This window comes from Lipophrys pholis (genome assembly GCF_963383615.2).
Source record: "Lipophrys pholis genome assembly, contig: SCAFFOLD_377, whole genome shotgun sequence".
NCBI lineage: Eukaryota > Metazoa > Chordata > Actinopteri > Blenniiformes > Blenniidae > Lipophrys > Lipophrys pholis.
This window is the reverse complement of record NW_028292121.1, coordinates 10,001-28,254: the sequence shown is the minus strand read 5'-3', so window position 1 is coordinate 28,254 and position 18,254 is coordinate 10,001. Positions and strand designations below refer to the sequence as shown.

Genomic DNA, 18,254 nt, shown 5'->3' with positions numbered 1-18,254 from the left:
CCTCTGTTTACAATGGAACATTCCTCTGTTTTCAATGGAACGTTCCTCTGTTCCTCTGTTTACAATGGAACGTTCCTCTGTTTACAATGGAATGTTCCTCTGTTCCTCTGTTTACAATGGAACATTCCTCTGTTTTCAATGGAACGTTCCTCTGTTTACAATGGAACGTTCCTCTGTTTACAATGGAACGTTCCTCTGTTCTCAATGGAACGTTCCTCTGTTTACAATGGAACGTTCCTCTGTTTACAATGGAACGTTCCTCTGTTCCTCTGTTTTCAATGGAACGTTCCTCTGTTTACAATGGAACGTTCCTCTGTTTTCAATGGAACGTTCCTCTGTTTACAATGGAACGTTCCTCTGTTCCTCTGTTTACAATGGAACGTTCCTCTGTTTACAATGGAACGTTCCTCTGTTTTCAATGGAACGTTCCTCTGTTTACAATGGAACGTTCCTCTGTTTACAATGGAACGTTCCTCTGTTTTCAATGGAACGTTCCTCTGTTTACAATGGAACGTTCCTCTGTTCCTCTGTTTACAATGGAACGTTCCTCTGTTTACAATGGAACGTTCCTCTGTTTTCAATGGAACGTTCCTCTGTTTACAATGGAACGTTCCTCTGTTCCTCTGTTTTCAATGGAACGTTCCTCTGTTTACAATGGAACGTTCCTCTGTTTTCAATGGAACGTTCCTCTGTTTACAATGGAACGTTCCTCTGTTCCTCTGTTTTCAATGGAACGTTCCTCTGTTTTCAATGGAACGTTCCTCTGTTTACAATGGAACGTTCCTCTGTTCCTCTGTTTACAATGGAACGTTCCTCTGTTTACAATGGAACGTTCCTCTGTTCCTCTGTTTTCAATGGAACGTTCCTCTGTTTACAATGGAACGTTCCTCTGTTTTCAATGGAACGTTCCTCTGTTTACAATGGAACGTTCCTCTGTTCTTCTGTTTACAATGGAACATTCCTCTGTTTTCAATGGAACGTTCCTCTGTTTACAATGGAACGTTCCTCTGTTTACAATGGAACGTTCCTGTGTTCCTCTGTTTACAATGGAACATTCCTCTGTTTTCAATGGAACGTTCCTCTGTTTTCAATGGAACGTTCCTCTGTTCCTCTATTTACAATGGAACGTTCCTCTGTTCCTCTGTTTACAATGGAACATTCCTCTGTTTTCAATGGAACGTTCCTCTGTTTACAATGGAACGTTCCTCTGTTCCTCTGTTTACAATGGAACATTCCTCTGTTTTCAATGGAACGTTCCTCTGTTTTCAATGGAACGTTCCTCGGTTCACAATGGAACGTTCCTCCGTTTTCAATGGAACGTTCCTCTGTTTTCAATGGAACGTTCCTCTGTTTACAATGGAACGTTCCTCTGTTTACAATGGAACGTTCCTCTGTTCCTCTGTTTACAATGGAACGTTCCTCTGTTTTCAATGGAACGTTCCTCTGTTTACAATGGAACGTTCCTCTGTTCACAATGGAACGTTCCTCTGTTTTCAATGGAACGTTCCTCTGTTTTCAATGGAACGTTCCTCTGTTCACAATGGAACGTTCCTCTGTTTTCAATGGAACGTTCCTCTGTTCCTCTGTTTTCAATGGAACGTTCCTCTGTTCCTCTGTTTACAATGGAACGTTCCTCTGTTTACAAGGGAACGTTCCTCTGTTCCTCTGTTTACAATGGAACATTCCTCTGTTTTCAATGGAACGTTCCTCTGTTTACAATGGAACGTTCCTCTGTTCCTCTGTTTACAATGGAACATTCCTCTGTTTTCAATGGAACGTTCCTCTGTTCCTCTGTTTTCAATGGAACGTTCCTCTGTTCCTCTGTTTACAATGGAACGTTCCTCTGTTTACAATGGAACGTTCCTCTGTTCCTCTGTTTACAATGGAACATTCCTCTGTTTTCAATGGAACGTTCCTCTGTTCCTCTGTTTACAATGGAACATTCCTCTGTTTTCAATGGAACGTTCCTCTGTTTTCAATGGAACGTTCCTCTGTTCCTCTGTTTACAATGGAACGTTCCTCTGTTTACAATGGAACATTCCTCTGTTTTCAATGGAACGTTCCTCTGTTTTCAATGGAACGTTCCTCTGTTTACAATGGAACGTTCCTCTGTTCACAATGGAACGTTCCTCTGTTTTCAATGGAACGTTCCTCTGTTTTCAATGGAACGTTCCTCTGTTCCTCTGTTTTCAATGGAACGTTCCTCTGTTTACAATGGAACGTTCCTCTGTTTACAATGGAACGTTCCTCTGTTTACAATGGAACATTCCTCTGTTTTCAATGGAACGTTCCTCTGTTTACAATGGAACGTTCCTCTGTTTACAATGGAACATTCCTCTGTTCCTCTGTTTACAATGGAACATTCCTCTGTTTTCAATGGAACGTTCCTATGTTTTCAATGGAACGTTCCTCTGTTCCTCTGTTTACAATGGAACGTTCCTCTGTTTACAATGGAACGTTCCTCTGTTCCTCTGTTTACAATGGAACATTCCTCTGTTTTCAATGGAACGTTCCTCTGTTTACAATGGAACGTTCCTCTGTTCCTCTGTTTACAATGGAACATTCCTCTGTTTTCAATGGAACGTTCCTCTGTTTTCAATGGAACGTTCCTCTGTTCCTCTGTTTACAGTGGAACGTTCCTCTGTTTACAATGGAACATTCCTCTGTTTTCAATGGAACGTTCCTCTGTTTTCAATGGAACGTTCCTCTGTTTACAATGGAACGTTCCTCTGTTCCTCTGTTTACAATGGAACATTCCTCTGTTTTCAATGGAACGTTCCTCTGTTTACAATGGAACGTTCCTCTGTTTACAATGGAACATTCCTCTGTTCCTCTGTTTACAATGGAACATTCCTCTGTTTTCAATGGAACGTTCCTCTGTTCCTCTGTTTACAATGGAACGTTCCTCTGTTTACAATGGAATGTTCCTCTGTTCCTCTGTTTACAATGGAACATTCCTCTGTTTTCAATGGAACGTTCCTCTGTTTTCAATGGAACGTTCCTCTGTTCCTCTGTTTACAATGGAACGTTCCTCTGTTTACAATGGAATGTTCCTCTGTTCCTCTGTTTACAATGGAACATTCCTCTGTTTTCAATGGAACGTTCCTCTGTTTACAATGGAACGTTCCTCTGTTTACAATGGAATGTTCCTCTGTTCCTCTGTTTACAATGGAACATTCCTCTGTTTTCAATGGAACGTTCCTCTGTTTTCAATGGAACGTTCCTCTGTTCCTCTGTTTACAGTGGAACGTTCCTCTGTTTACAATGGAACATTCCTCTGTTTTCAATGGAACGTTCCTCTGTTTTCAATGGAACGTTCCTCTGTTTACAATGGAACGTTCCTCTGTTCCTCTGTTTACAATGGAACATTCCTCTGTTTACAATGGAACATTCCTCTGTTTACAATGGAACTTTCCTCTGTTTACAATGGAACGTTCCTCTGTTCCTCTGTTTACAATGGAACGTTCCTCTGTTTACAATGGAACGTTCCTCTGTTTACAATGGAACGTTCCTCTGTTCCTCTGTTTACAATGGAACGTTCCTCTGTTTACAATGGAACGTTCCTCTGTTCCTCTGTTTACAATGGAACGTTCCTGAGACAGATCTGGTGTTTCCAGTGTGGAAGTGCAGCTTTAAGCTGTTTGTGTCTTTTAAACTAAGTCCTCAGTCCTCCTCCTCTTCAGATCCTTTTTTGTCCCGCACGTCTCCGTCCATGTCGTCAGAATAATTTGGAGGCGCACGGAGCGGTGGCGTCCGCGTGAACCGGGCCGCTCGGAACCGTGCGGCGCTCGCGGACGCGTCAAACATAAAACAGCATTAAGAGGCCTTGAAGCGTCTCTTCCTCCAGCGGCCCACACAAGAACTACAGCTCCCATGATGCTTTGCGCAGGTCGGGCAGTGACAGCCGGACACGTGACTCTTGTCAGTTCCTGCCGAATCTGTGTGCTGCTGTCTGAGGGAAGCAGGTCGTCGTCCAGCCTCGGGAGAATCGCGTTCTGCGGGTCAGTACCGACGAGTGTGTGTGGGTGTGTGTGTGTGTGAGTCCGTCCGCCCGGTATCTGGAGTCCGCTCGCAGCGCCCCGGGGCTCGGGTCACAGCGCGGTTCCACCGGGCCGAGCTTCGGCTCCGTCCAGGCCTGTTTCCTGGTCCAAGTTGGAAAAGTTCGGTCCGGTGTCTGGAGGTCTGTGTGCCGCTCGGAGCTTCGGGGCCGGAACCAGCCTGTCCTCAGAGACTCTTCAGGGCTTCCGTTTCGGGGCGGCTCGACAACCGGAGCTCCGTGTTTACAGAACCTCATCAAACAACGGGCCCGCGGCCCGCCAAGGGCCCGGTACCGGGCGACCCGCGGCCCGCTAAGGGCCCGGTACCTGGCGGGCCGTCGGCCACCCGGGTCACTGAAGTGTTTTCCTGTCGAATAACGGCTCTCAGGCCTCAGGGGGTCCAGAACTGAGTGTGGCTGCGTTAACGTAACTTAGTGAAGCTTTAGCATTAGTATCTTTATAACCCGGTGAAGCTTTAGCATTAGTATCTTTATAACCTGGTGAAGCTTTAGCATTAGTATCTTTATAACCTGGAGAAGCTTTAGCATTAGTATCTTTATAACCCGGTGAAGCTTTAGCATTAGTATCTTTATAACCTGGAGAAGCTTTAGCATTAGTATCTTTATAACCTGGTGAAGCTTTAGCATTAGCATCACTATAACCTGGTGAAGCTTTAGCATTAGCATCCTTATAACCTGGAGAAGTTTTAGCATTAGTATCTTTATAACCTGGAGAAGCTTTAGCATTAGTATCTTTATAACCTGGTGAAGCTTTAGCATTAGTATCTTTATAACCTGGAGAAGTTTTAGCATTAGTATCCTTATAACCTGGAGAAGCTTTAGCATTAGTATCCTTATAACCTGGAGAAGCTTTAGCATTAGTATCTTTATAACCTGGTGAAGCTTTAGCATTAGTATCTTTATAACCTGGAGAAGTTTTAGCATTAGTATCTTTATAACCTGGAGAAGCTTTAGCATTAGTATCCTTATAACCTGGAGAAGTTTTAGCATTAGTATCTTTATAACCTGGAGAAGCTTTAGCATTAGCATCTTTATAACCCGGAGAAGCTTTAGCATTAGCATCTTTATAACCCGGAGAAGCTTTAGCATTAGTATCTTTATAACCTGGTGAAGCTTTAGCATTAGTGTCTTTATTACCTGGTGAAGCTTTAGCATTAGTATCCTTATAACCTGGAGAAGCTTTAGCATTAGTATCTTTATAACCTGGAGAAGCTTTAGCATTAGTATCTTTATAACCTGGAGAAGCTTTAGCATTAGTATCTTTATTACCTGGTGAAGCTTTAGCATTAGTATCTTTATAACCTGGAGAAGCTTTAGCATTAGTATCTTTATAACCTGGAGAAGCTTTAGCATTAGTATCTTTATAACCTGGAGAAGCTTTAGCATTAGCATCACTATAACCTGGTGAAGCTTTAGCATTAGCATCCTTATAACCTGGTGAAGCTTTAGCATTAGTATCCTTATAACCTGGAGAAGCTTTAGCATTAGTATCTTTATAACCTGGAGAAGCTTTAGCATTAGCATCCTTATAACCTGGTGAAGCTTTAGCATTAGTATCCTTATAACCTGGAGAAGCTTTAGCATTAGTATCTTTATAACCTGGAGAAGCTTTAGCATTAGTATCTTTATAACCTGGAGAAGCTTTAGCATTAGTATCATTATAACCTGGAGAAGCTTTAGCATTAGCATCACTATAACCTGGTGAAGCTTTAGCATTAGCATCACTATAACCTGGTGAAGCTTTAGCATTAGTATCTTTATAACCTGGTGAAGCTTTAGCATTAGTATCTTTATAACCTGGTGAAGCTTTAGCATTAGTATCTTTATAACCTGGTGAAGCTTTAGCATTAGTATCTTTATAACCTGGTGAAGCTTTAGCATTAGTATCTTTATAACCTGGTGAAGCTTTAGCATTAGTGTCTTTATTACCTGGTGAAGTTTCCACTAGTGAAGCACTGAGCCACGTTTTCTCCCTTCAGTATATCTGCTGATAGGATCCTGATAGCAGAGCTGTTTCTTTAACATTATTATTATTAACATTATTATTATTATATATGAGGCTGTACTAAACTCCTCTCTACAGTAAAGTATGAAATGTACTAATGTATTCATGTACTCTCTCTAAAGACATCTTGAGGTTAGTATCAGGACAGTAAAGGAAGCAGTACAAAGTATTTTAGTTCCATTTGGACTCGGGCTGAACGATAATACCGCCATATGATAAAACGGGATTTTCTAAATGTAACTGCTAACGTGACGACTTGCGTGTTCTGCGCCCACATAGTACTGAGCAGAACAGCAGTATTACTGCTTATCAACATACTGTGAACCGGCAGGTGGAAATAATGGCGTTCATAGAAAGATATGGACGTGGACGTTAGCAATGCAACGCAGCAACGTGGATCAGCAACGTGGACGTTAGCAAAGCAACGCAGCAACGTGGATCAGCAACGTGGATGTTAGCAAAGCAACGCAGCAACATGGACCTTAGCAAAGCAACGCAGCAACGTGGACCAGCAACGTGGACATTAACAAAGCAACGCAGCAACGTGGACCAGCAACGTGGACGTTAGCAAAGCAACGCAGCAACATGGACCAGCAACGTGGACGTTAGCAAAGCAACGCAGCAACATGGACCAGCAACGTGGACGTTAACAAAGCAACGCAGCAACGTGGACGTTAGCAAAGCAACGCAGCAACGTGGACATTAGCAAAGCAACGCAGCAACGTGGATCTTAGCAAAGCAACGCAGCAACGTGGGCGTTAGCAAAGCAACACAGCAACGTGGATCACCGCAGGTCAAACCACCGCAGGTCAAACCACCGCAGGTCAAACCACCGCAGGTCAAACCACTACGGGTCAAACCACTACGGGTCAAACCACTACGGGTCAAACCACCGCGGGTCAAACCACCGCGGGTCAAACCACCGCGGGTCAAACCACTCTACGGGTCAAACCACCACGGGTCAAACCACCGCGGGTCAAACCACCGCAGGTCAAACCACTACGCAAACCACCGCGGGTCAAACCACCGCGGGTCAAACCACCGCGGGTCAAACCACTACGGGTCAAACCACCGCGGGTCAAACCACTACGGGTCAAACCACCGCGGGTCAAACCACTCTACGGGTCAAACCACCGCCGCGGGTCAAACCACTACGGGTCAAACCACTCTACGGGTCAAACCACTCTACGGGTCAAACCACTACGGGTCAAACCACACTACGGGTCAAACCACTCTACGGGTCAAACCACTCTACGGGTCAAACCACTCTACGGGTCAAACCACTCTACGGGTCAAACCACTACGGGTCAAACCACTCTACGGGTCAAACCACTACGGGTCAAACCACTCTACGGGTCAAACCACTCTACGGTTCAAACCACTCTACGGTTCAAACCACTACGGGTCAAACCACTCTACGGGTCAAACCACTCTATGGGTCAAACCACTACGGGTCAAACCACTCTACGGGTCAAACCACCGCCGCGGGTCAAACCACTACGGGTCAAACCACCGCCGCGGGTCAAACCACTACGGGTCAAACCACTCTACGGGTCAAACCACTCTACGGGTCAAACCACTACGGGTCAAACCACTCTACGGGTCAAACCACTACGGGTCAAACCACTACGGGTCGGCCATGTTGGTTTACTGGAGCAGGAGCAGAAGGAACTCTGAGAAAGTTTTCACTGTGTCACAGAGAACCAGGCTCACAGAGTCTCAATTATTAAACTACTGATGTCCTGGTGGGTGTTGGTGGGTCCTGGTGAGTCCAGTGGTCCTGGTGGGTCTTCGTGGGACCTGGTGGGTTCTGGTGGGTCCTGGTGAGTCCAGTGATCCTGGTGGGTCTTCGTGGGACTTGGTGGGTCCAGTACGTCTAATTCAGCTAACAAACAACCGAAGCTCCTCCCCCTCCTCCCAGGGGGTGTGGCTTCAGGCAGCCAATCAGAGCCTGTCAGTATGGACTGTCCAGCTCTACGGAGACTTTCTACATAAAGACCATGGAGCCAATAGACTTACTGATCAATGATCTGCTCCTAGTTCAGTGTTTAATGAACCTCTCTGTCTGTCTCTGTCTCTCCCTCTCTGTCTGTCTGTCTCTCTGTCTGTCTCTGTCTCTCCCTCTCTGTCTGTCTGTCTCTCTCTCTCTGTCTGTCTCTGTCTCTCTCTCTTAGTCTTTAAAGCCCCCGATGAGTGATGGCATCTCCAGTCTCGGTCTACAACTCCAACGCGTTGGAGACACGCATGCCCTCGGTAAGAACCCTGAGGAACTCCTTGTTGTACCTGTCAGCAGGACGGCAGTCAGCAGGACGACAGTCAGCATTCAGCAGGACGGCAGTCAGCAGGACGACAGTCAGCAGGACGACAGTCAGCAGGACGACAGTCAGCAGGACGACAGTCAGCAGGACGGCAGTCAGCAGGACGGCAGTCAGCAGGACGGCAGTCAGCAGGACGACAGTCAGCATTCAGCAGGACGGCAGTCAGCAGGACGACAGTCAGCAGGACGACAGTCAGCAGGACGGCAGTCAGCAGGACGGCAGTCAGCAGGACGACAGTCAGCATTCAGCAGGACGGCAGTCAGCAGGACGGCAGTCAGCAGGACGACAGTCAGCAGGACGGCAGTCAGCAGGACGGCAGTCAGCATTCAGCAGGACGACAGTCAGCAGGACGACAGTCAGCATTCAGAAGGACGACAGTCAGCATTCAGCAGGACGGCAGTCAGCATTCAGTAGGACGACAGTCAGCATTCAGCAGGACGGCAGTCAGCAGGACGACAGTCAGCAGGACGGCAGTCAGCAGGACGGCAGTCAGCATTCAGTAGGACGGCAGTCAGCAGGACGGCAGTCAGCATTCAGTAGGACGACAGTCAGCAGGACGACAGTCAGCATTCAGCAGGACGGCAGTCAGCAGGACGGCAGTCAGCATTCAGTAGGACGACAGTCAGCAGGACGACAGTCAGCATTCAGCAGGACGGCAGTCAGCATTCAGTAGGACGACAGTCAGCATTCAGCAGGACGGCAGTCAGCAGGACGACAGTCAGCAGGACGACAGTCAGCATTCAGCAGGACGACAGTCAGCAGGACGGCAGTCAGCATTCAGTAGGACGACAGTCAGCAGGACGACAGTCAGCATTCAGCAGGACGACAGTCAGCAGGACGACAGTCAGCATTCAGTAGGACGACAGTCAGCAGGACGACAGTCAGCATTCAGCAGGACGACAGTCAGCAGGACGACAGTCAGCAGGACGACAGTCAGCAGTCAGCAGGACGGCAGTCAGCAACCTGAGTGGAGCGGGCCTGTAAGGTATGGTAAGGCAAAGTGCAGCCAGACCAGCTGTGCTGCGTGTCCCACTACAGAGCGTAGGGTAGAATGTGGCGAAGCGCGGCGCGACGTGATCAAACACGAAACAAGCGTGACAGAACTAAAGGTCACTTCCTGTTAGCCTCCCGTCCCCTACCTCACGTCCCCCTACCTCACGTCCCCCTACCTACCGTCCCCTACCTACCGTCCCCTACCTCACGTCCCCCACCTCACGTCCCCCACCTCCCGTCCCCTACCTACCGTCCCCTACCTCACGTCCCCCACCTCACGTCCCCCACCTCCCGTCCCCTACCTACCGTCCCCCTACCTCCCGTCCCCCTACCTACCGTCCCCCTACCTACCGTCCCCCACCTCCCATCCCCCACCTCACGTCCCCCACCTCCCGTCCCCTACCTACCGTCCCCCTACCTCCCGTCCCCCTACCTACCGTCCCCCTACCTACCGTCCCCCACCTCCCATCCCCCACCTCCCGTCCCCTACCTCCCGTCCCCTACCTCCCGTCCCCCACCTCCCATCCGCCACCTCCCGTCCCCTACCTACCATCCCCCACCTCCCGTCCCCTACCTCCCGTCCCCTACCTCCCATCCCCCACCTCCCGTCCCCCTACCTACCGTCCCCCACCTCCCGTCCCCTACCTCCCGTCCCCCACCTCCCGTCCCCCACCTCCCGTCCCCTACCTACCGTCCCCCACCTCCCATCCCCCTACCTCCCGTCCCCTACCTCCCGTCCCCCACCTCCCATCCCCCTACCTCCCGTCCCCTACCTACCGTCCCCCACCTCCCATCCCCCACCTCCCATCCCCCTACCTCCCGTCCCCCACCTCCCGTCCCCCACCTCCCGTCCCCCACCTCCCGTCCCCTACCTACCGTCCCCCACCTCCCATCCCCCTACCTCCCGTCCCCTACCTCCCGTCCCCCACCTCCCATCCCCCTACCTCCCGTCCCCTACCTACCGTCCCCCACCTCCCATCCCCCACCTCCCATCCCCCTACCTCCCGTCCCCTACCTCCCGTCCCCCACCTCCCATCCCCCTACCTCCCGTCCCCTACCTACCGTCCCCCACCTCCCATCCCCCACCTCCCATCCCCCTACCTCCCGTCCCCCACCTCCCGTCCCCTACCTACCGTCCCCCTACCTCCCGTCCCCCTACCTACCGTCCCCCACCTCCCATCCCCCACCTCCCGTCCCCTACCTCCCGTCCCCTACCTCCCGTCCCCCACCTCCCATCCGCCACCTCCCGTCCCCTACCTACCATCCCCCACCTCCCGTCCCCTACCTCCCGTCCCCAACCTCCCATCCCCCACCTCCCGTCCCCCTACCTACCGTCCCCCACCTCCCGTCCCCTACCTCCCGTCCCCCACCTCCCGTCCCCTACCTACCGTCCCCTACCTCCCATCCCCCTACCTCCCGTCCCCTACCTCCCGTCCCCCACCTCCCATCCCCCTACCTCCCGTCCCCTACCTACCGTCCCCCACCTCCCATCCCCCACCTCCCATCCCCCTACCTCCCGTCCCCCACCTCCCGTCCCCCACCTCCCGTCCCCTACCTACCGTCCCCCACCTCCCATCCCCCACCTCTGTCCAGGGGACAGGACAGGCTGTCCTCTGTCTCCCCAGCCAACCCTCACCCATTGCAGTTAGAAGCAACACCCAAATTACTGCGATCAAAGTTTATGACACTGAGAATAAAATAGGATTATTTGACGATGTAGTTCTTTTTTTGACAGACTTGAAACGCTCTATACCGATAGTACTACCTTTAATAGGAAGGTATGGCAGCTTCTAAGAGTATGGTAATACGTCTAAACCTACAATTCTCTATCTGAATCCTCCACTAAGTACTCCTTTTAGGAGTATTAGGGACAGCTCTACATACCTTGGAGTTAAAATCACACCTACAGTAGAATCCGTTATACCAACTAACTCCAGTCAGTAGTAGAACCTATTAACAGATCTGAAGAGGAATATTCTTCCTAAGTTCCTCCACCTCTTTCAGTCCATCCCCCGATCAGTTCTTAATACTGCGCTTCCTCCAAGGGTACTATCAGGCTGCCCTACTAAGCCCTACTCTGCTCTACCACCAGTCACAGCTGCTCTGGATCAGGATGGAGGAAACAACAACTTCTAGAATCCCCTTATACCTCTACATATATTCTGTAGATCTACCTACTCTGACAAGGTACACCACTAACCCCTCTGTTAGAAATACACTGGTAGTATGGCATGAGGTGCTAAACTACCTTGGGTAAAATACTGCACTATCCCAGACTTCACACCAGGTACTAACGACCTTGGTTTGAAGTAATGGGCAGAGGGTTCAGGTCTGTATGAGGATGATACTCTTAGTTTTACTGAGATCGAGCAACAATTTGGTATCGAGCCGAAACACTTTTTAAAGTATCTTCAGATAAGAAACTTCATAACGAAGAGACAGAACTCTGTAAGTCCTCCCTGGGAAAGGCAGTCCTGAACCAATGTAGAGCAGTCCTGAACCAATGTGGAGCAGCCCTGAACCAATGTAGAGCAGTCCTGAACCAATGTGGAGCAGTCCTGAACCAGTGTGGAGCAGTCCTGAACCAATGTAGAGCAGTCCTGAACCAGTGTGGAGCAGTCCTGAACCAATGTGGAGCAGCCCTGAACCAATGTGGAGCAGCTGGAACCAGTGTGGAGCAGTCCTGAACCAATGTAGAGCAGTCCTGAACCAATGTGGAGCAGCCCTGAACCAATGTAGAGCAGTGCTGAACCAGTGCGGAGCAGTCCTGAACCAGTGTGGAGCAGTCCTGGACCAATGTAGAGCAGTCCTGAACCAGTGTGGAGCAGTCCTGAACCAATGTAGAGCAGTCCTGAACCAGTGTGGAGCAGTCCTGAACCAATGTGGAGCAGCCCTGAACCAATGTGGAGCAGCTGGAACCAGTGTGGAGCAGTCCTGAACCAATGTAGAGCAGTCCTGAACCAATGTGGAGCAGTCCTGAACCAATGTGGAGCAGTCCTGAACCAGTGTGGAGCAGTCCTGAACCAATGTGGAGCAGTCCTGAACCAATGTGGAGCAGTCCTGAACCAGTGTGGAGCAGTCCTGAACCAATATGGAGCAGTCCTGAACCAGTGTGGAGCAGTCCTGAACCAATGTGGAGCAGCCCTGAACCAATGTGGAGCAGCTGGAACCAGTGTGGAGCAGTCCTGAACCAATGTAGAGCAGTCCTGAACCAATGTGGAGCAGTCCTGAACCAATGTGGAGCAGTCCTGAACCAGTGTGGAGCAGTCCTGAACCAATGTGGAGCAGTCCTGAACCAGTGTGGAGCAGTCCTGAACCAATGTAGAGCAGTCCTGAACCAGTGTGGAGCAGCCCTGAACCAATGTGGAGCAGTCCTGAACCAATGTGGAGCAGTCCTGAACCAGTGTGGAGCAGTCCTGAACCAATGTGGAGCAGTCCTGAACCAATGTGGAGCAGTCCTGAACCAGTGTGGAGCAGTCCTGAACCAATGTGGAGCAGTCCTGAACCAATGTGGAGCAGCTGGAACCAGTGTGGAGCAGTCCTGAACGAATGTGGAGCAGTCCTGAACGAATGTGGAGCAGTCCTGAACCAGTGTGTGGCAGCTGGAACCAGTGTGGAGCAGTCCTGAACCAATGTGGAGCAGCTGGAACCAGTGTGGAGCAGTCCTGAACCAATATGGAGCAGTCCTGAACAAATGCGGAGCAGCCCTGAACCAATATGGAGCAGCTGGAACCAATGCGGAGCAGTCCTGAACCAATGTGGAGCAGTCCTGAACCAATGTGGAGCAGCTGGAACCAATGTGGAGCAGTCCTGAACCAATGTAGAGCAGCTGGATTAATGTGGAGCAGTCCTGAACCAATGTGGAGCAGCTGGAACCAGTGTAGAGCAGTCCTGAACCAATATGGAGCAGTCCTGAACAAATGCGGAGCAGCCCTGAACCAATATGGAGCAGCTGGAACCAGTGTGGAGCGGCCCTGAACCAATAAGGAGCAGTCCTGAACCAATGTGGAGCAGCTGGAACCAGTGTGGAGCAGTCCTGAACCAATGTAGAGCAGTCCTGAACCAATGTGGAGCAGTCCTGAACCAATGTGGAGCAGTCCTGAACCAGTGTGGAGCAGTCCTGAACCAATGTAGAGCAGTCCTGAACCAGTGTGGAGCAGCCCTGAACCAATGTGGAGCAGTCCTGAACCAGTGTGGAGCAGTCCTGAACCAGTGTGGAGCAGTCCTGAACCAGTGTGGAGCAGTCCTGAACCAATGTGGAGCAGTCCTGAACCAGTGTGGAGCAGTCCTGAACCAGTGTGGAGCAGTCCTGAACCAATGTGGAGCAGTCCTGAACCAATGTGGAGCAGCTGGAACCAGTGTGGAGCAGTCCTGAACCAGTGTGGAGCAGTCCTGAACCAATGTAGAGCAGCTGGATTAATGTGGAGCAGTCCTGAACCAATGTGGAGCAGCTGGAACCAGTGTGGAGCAGTCCTGAACCAATATGGAGCAGTCCTGAACAAATGCGGAGCAGCCCTGAACCAATATGGAGCAGCTGGAACCAATGCGGAGCAGTCCTGAACCAATGTTGAGCAGTCCTGAACCAATGTGGAGCAGCTGGAACCAATGTGGAGCAGTCCTGAACCAATGTGGAGCAGCTGGAACCAGTGTAGAGCAGTCCTGAACCAATATGGAGCAGCTGGAACCAGTGTGGAGCAGCCCTGAACCAATAAGGAGCAGTCCTGAACCAGTGTGGAGCAGTCCTGAACCAGTGTGGAGCAGCTGGAACCAATGTGGAGCAGTCCTGAACCAATGTAGAGCAGCTGGATTAATGTGGAGCAGTCCTGAACCAATGTGGAGCAGCTGGAACCAATGTGGAGCAGTCCTGAACCAATGTGGAGCAGCTGGAACCAGTGTGGAGCAGTCCTGAACCAGTGTGGAGCAGTCCTGAACCAATGTGGAGCAGCCCTGAACCAGTGTGGAGCAGTCCTGAACCAATGTGGAGCAGTCCTGAACCAATGTGGAGCAGCTGGAACCAATGTGGAGCAGTCCTGAACCAATGTTGAGCAGTCCTGAACCAATGTGGAGCAGCTGGAACCAATGTGGATCAGTCCTGAACCAATGTAGAGCAGTCCTGAACCAATGTGGAGCAGTCCTGAACCAATGTGGAGCAGTCCTGAACCAGTGTGGAGCAGTCCTGAACCAGTGTGGAGCAGTCCTGAACCAATGTGGAGCAGTCCTGAACCAATGTGGAGCAGTCCTGAACCAGTGTGGAGCAGTCCTGAACCAGTGTGGAGCAGTCCTGAACCAATGTGGAGCAGTCCTGAACCAATGTGGAGCAGCTGGAACCAGTGTGGAGCAGTCCTGAACCAGTGTGTGGCAGCTGGAACCAGTGTGGAGCAGTCCTGAACCAGTGTGGAGCAGTCCTGAACCAATATGGAGCAGTCCTGAACAAATGCGGAGCAGCCCTGAACCAATATGGAGCAGCTGGAACCAATGCGGAGCAGTCCTGAACCAATGTTGAGCAGTCCTGAACCAATGTGGAGCAGCTTGAACCAATGTGGAGCAGTCCTGAACCAATGTAGAGCAGCTGGAACCAGTGTAGAGCAGTCCTGAACCAATATGGAGCAGTCCTGAACAAATGCGGAGCAGCCCTGAACCAATATGGAGCAGCTGGAACCAGTGTGGAGCAGCCCTGAACCAATAAGGAGCAGTCCTGAACCAGTGTGGAGCAGCTGGAACCAATGCGGAGCAGTCCTGAACCAATGTAGAGCAGCTGGATTAATGTGGAGCAGTCCTGAACCAATGTGGAGCAGTCCTGAACCAATGTGGAGCAGTCCTGAACCAATGTTGAGCAGTCCTGAACCAATGTGGAGCAGCTGGAACCAATGTGGAGCAGTCCTGAACCAATGTAGAGCAGCTGGATTAATGTGGAGCAGTCCTGAACCAATGTGGAGCAGCTGGAACCAATGTGGAGCAGTCCTGAACCAATGTAGAGCAGCTGGATTAATGTGGAGCAGTCCTGAACCAATGTGGAGCAGCTGGAACCAGTGTAGAGCAGTCCTGAACCAATATGGAGCAGTCCTGAACAAATGCGGAGCAGCCCTGAACCAATATGGAGCAGCTGGAACCAGTGTGGAGCAGCCCTGAACCAATAAGGAGCATCCCTGAACCAGTGTGGAGCAGTCCTGAACCAGTGTGGAGCAGCTGGAACCAATGCGGAGCAGTCCTGAACCAATGTAGAGCAGCTGGATTAATGTGGAGCAGTCCTGAACCAATGTGGAGCAGCTGGAACCAGTGTGGAGCAGTCCTGAACCAATGTTGAGCAGCTGGAACCAATGTGGAGCAGTCCTGAACCAATGTAGAGCAGCTGGATTAATGTGGAGCAGTCCTGAACCAATGTGGAGCAGCTGGAACCAATGTGGAGCAGTCCTGAACCAATGTAGAGCAGCTGGATTAATGTGGAGCAGTCCTGAACCAATGTGGAGCAGCTGGAACCAGTGTAGAGCAGTCCTGAACCAATATGGAGCAGTCCTGAACAAATGCGGAGCAGCCCTGAACCAATATGGAGCAGCTGGAACCAGTGTGGAGCAGCCCTGAACCAATAAGGAGCAGTCCTGAACCAGTGTGGAGCAGTCCTGAACCAATTTAGAGCAGCTGGATTAATGTGGAGCAGTCCTGAACCAATGTGGAGCAGCTGGAACCAGTGTGGAGCAGTCCTGAACCAGTGTGGAGCAGCCCTGAACCAGTGTGGAGCAGCCCTGAACCAGTGTGGAGCAGTCCTGAACCAATATGGAGCAGTCCTGAACCAATGTGGAGCAGTCCTGAACCAATGTGGAGCAGCTGGAACCAATGTGGAGCAGTCCTGAACCAATGTGGAGCAGCTGGAACCAATGCGGAGCAGTCCTGAACCAATGTAGAGCAGCTGGATTAATGTGGAGCAGTCCTGAACCAATGTGGAGCAGCTGGAACCAATGTGGAGCAGTCCTGAACCAATGTAGAGCAGCTGGATTAATGTGGAGCAGTCCTGAACCAATGTAGAGCAGCTGGATTAATGTGGAGCGGTCCTGAACCAAAGTGGAGCAGCTGGATTAATGTGGAGCAGCTGTATTAATGTGGAGCAGCTGGATTAATGTAGAGCAGCTGGATTAATGTGGAGCAGCTGTATTAATGTGGAGCAGCTGGATTAATGTAGAGCAGCTGGATTAATGTGGAGCAGCTGGATTAATGTGGAGCAGCTGGATTAATGTGGAGCAGCTGGATTAATGTGGAGCAGCTGGATTAATGTGGAGCAGCTGGATTAATGTGGAGCAGCTGGATTAATGTCTTAATGGATGAAGACTCTTCAGATGACATCACATTGTCATGTGATCCGACCGTGATGAAGAGGAAGTGATGAAGAGGAAGAGGAAGAAGAGAGGCAGGATTTATGGTTCCACTGCCGGGTTGAAACCATGAATACAAGGTACTGCAGTACCAGTGGTTGATGAGAGTACTACACTCCAGAATTATTACATGGCATATACCCCAATACACCAGATACTTGTGTCAAATGTGGTACCCATAGAGGGGATCTGTTTGCCTCTGGGAGTGCCCCCTCCTCCAGGATCTCTGGAAAGAGGTGATGACAGCTCTATCCATATGTATTAATGAGCAGCGTCCACTCTGTACTGATGGATGTTCCCCAGCAGTACACGCAGTAGTACCCCTAAGAACTTGGTCATATTCTGTCTTCTTCAACATAAACATGAACCATCATGGACGTCTGTTAGAGGGGTGATAGAGGGGCGATAGAGGGGCGACGGCAATGCCTCTCATTGGTAAAGCTTACGTACACTATTAAAGGTAAGTACAACACATCTGTAAAGATCTGGGCTCGGTTCTGGAGGTTCTGGAGGGTTCCAGGACTGCTCTGGAGTCTGCTCTGGTGGAGGCTAGTTAAACGTGGTATTCTTTACTTTGTTAGGAAAACATGAGGCAAGTTATCAAACCAGCAATATACCACTAATATGTGTATTTGTTACTCCAAGTACCTTGTTACACTTACTGATGTACTTACTGATGTACTTACTGATGTACTTATCAATGTACTTATCGATGTACTTACTGATGTACTTACTGATGTACTTATTGATGTACTTACTGATGTACTTATCAATGTACTTATCGATGTACTTACTGATGTACTTATCGATGTACATATCGATGTACTTATCGATGTACTTACTGATGTACTTATCGATGTACTTACTGATGTACTTATCGATGTACTTATTGATGTACTTATCGATGTACTTACTGATGTACTTACTGATGTACTTATCGATGTACTTATCGATGTACTTACTGATGTACTTATTGATGTACTTATCGATGTACTTACTGATGTACTTATCGATGTACTTACTGATGTACTTATCGATGTACTTATCGATGTACTTATCGATGTACTTACTGATGTACTTATCGATGTACTTACTGATGTACTTATCGATGTACTTATTGATGTACTTATCGATGTACTTACTGATGTACTTACTGATGTACTTATCGATGTACTTATCGATGTACTTACTGATGTACTTATTGATGTACTTATCGATGTACTTACTGATGTACTTATCGATGTACTTATCGATGTACTTATTGATGTACTTATCGATGTACTTATCGATGTACTTACTGATGTACTTACTGATGTACTTATCGATGTACTTATCGATGTACTTACTGACGTACTTATCGATGTACTTATCGATGTACTTATCGATGTACTTATCGATGTACTTATTGATGTACTTATCGATGTACTTACTGATGTACTTATCGATGTACTTACTGATGTACTTATCGATGTACTTATCGATGTACTTATCGATGTACTTACTGATGTACTTATCGA

General features: G+C 49.4%; 1 protein-coding gene across 1 annotated transcript in view; it reads left to right on the top strand.

Annotated features, from left to right (window-relative positions):
• Positions 1-3,934: 3,934 nt before the first annotated feature.
• Positions 3,935-18,254, top strand: part of LOC308128158 (myotubularin-like) — a gene marked incomplete at its 3' end in the record, with an annotated part of 23,597 nt that continues 9,277 nt past the window's right edge. Inside the window, exons 1-2 of the mRNA XM_080493837.1 lie at positions 3,935-4,001; positions 8,237-8,315. Coding sequence (XP_080349963.1) covers positions 8,259-8,315 — 57 coding nt within the window. The remainder of the gene's footprint in view (positions 4,002-8,236; positions 8,316-18,254) is intronic.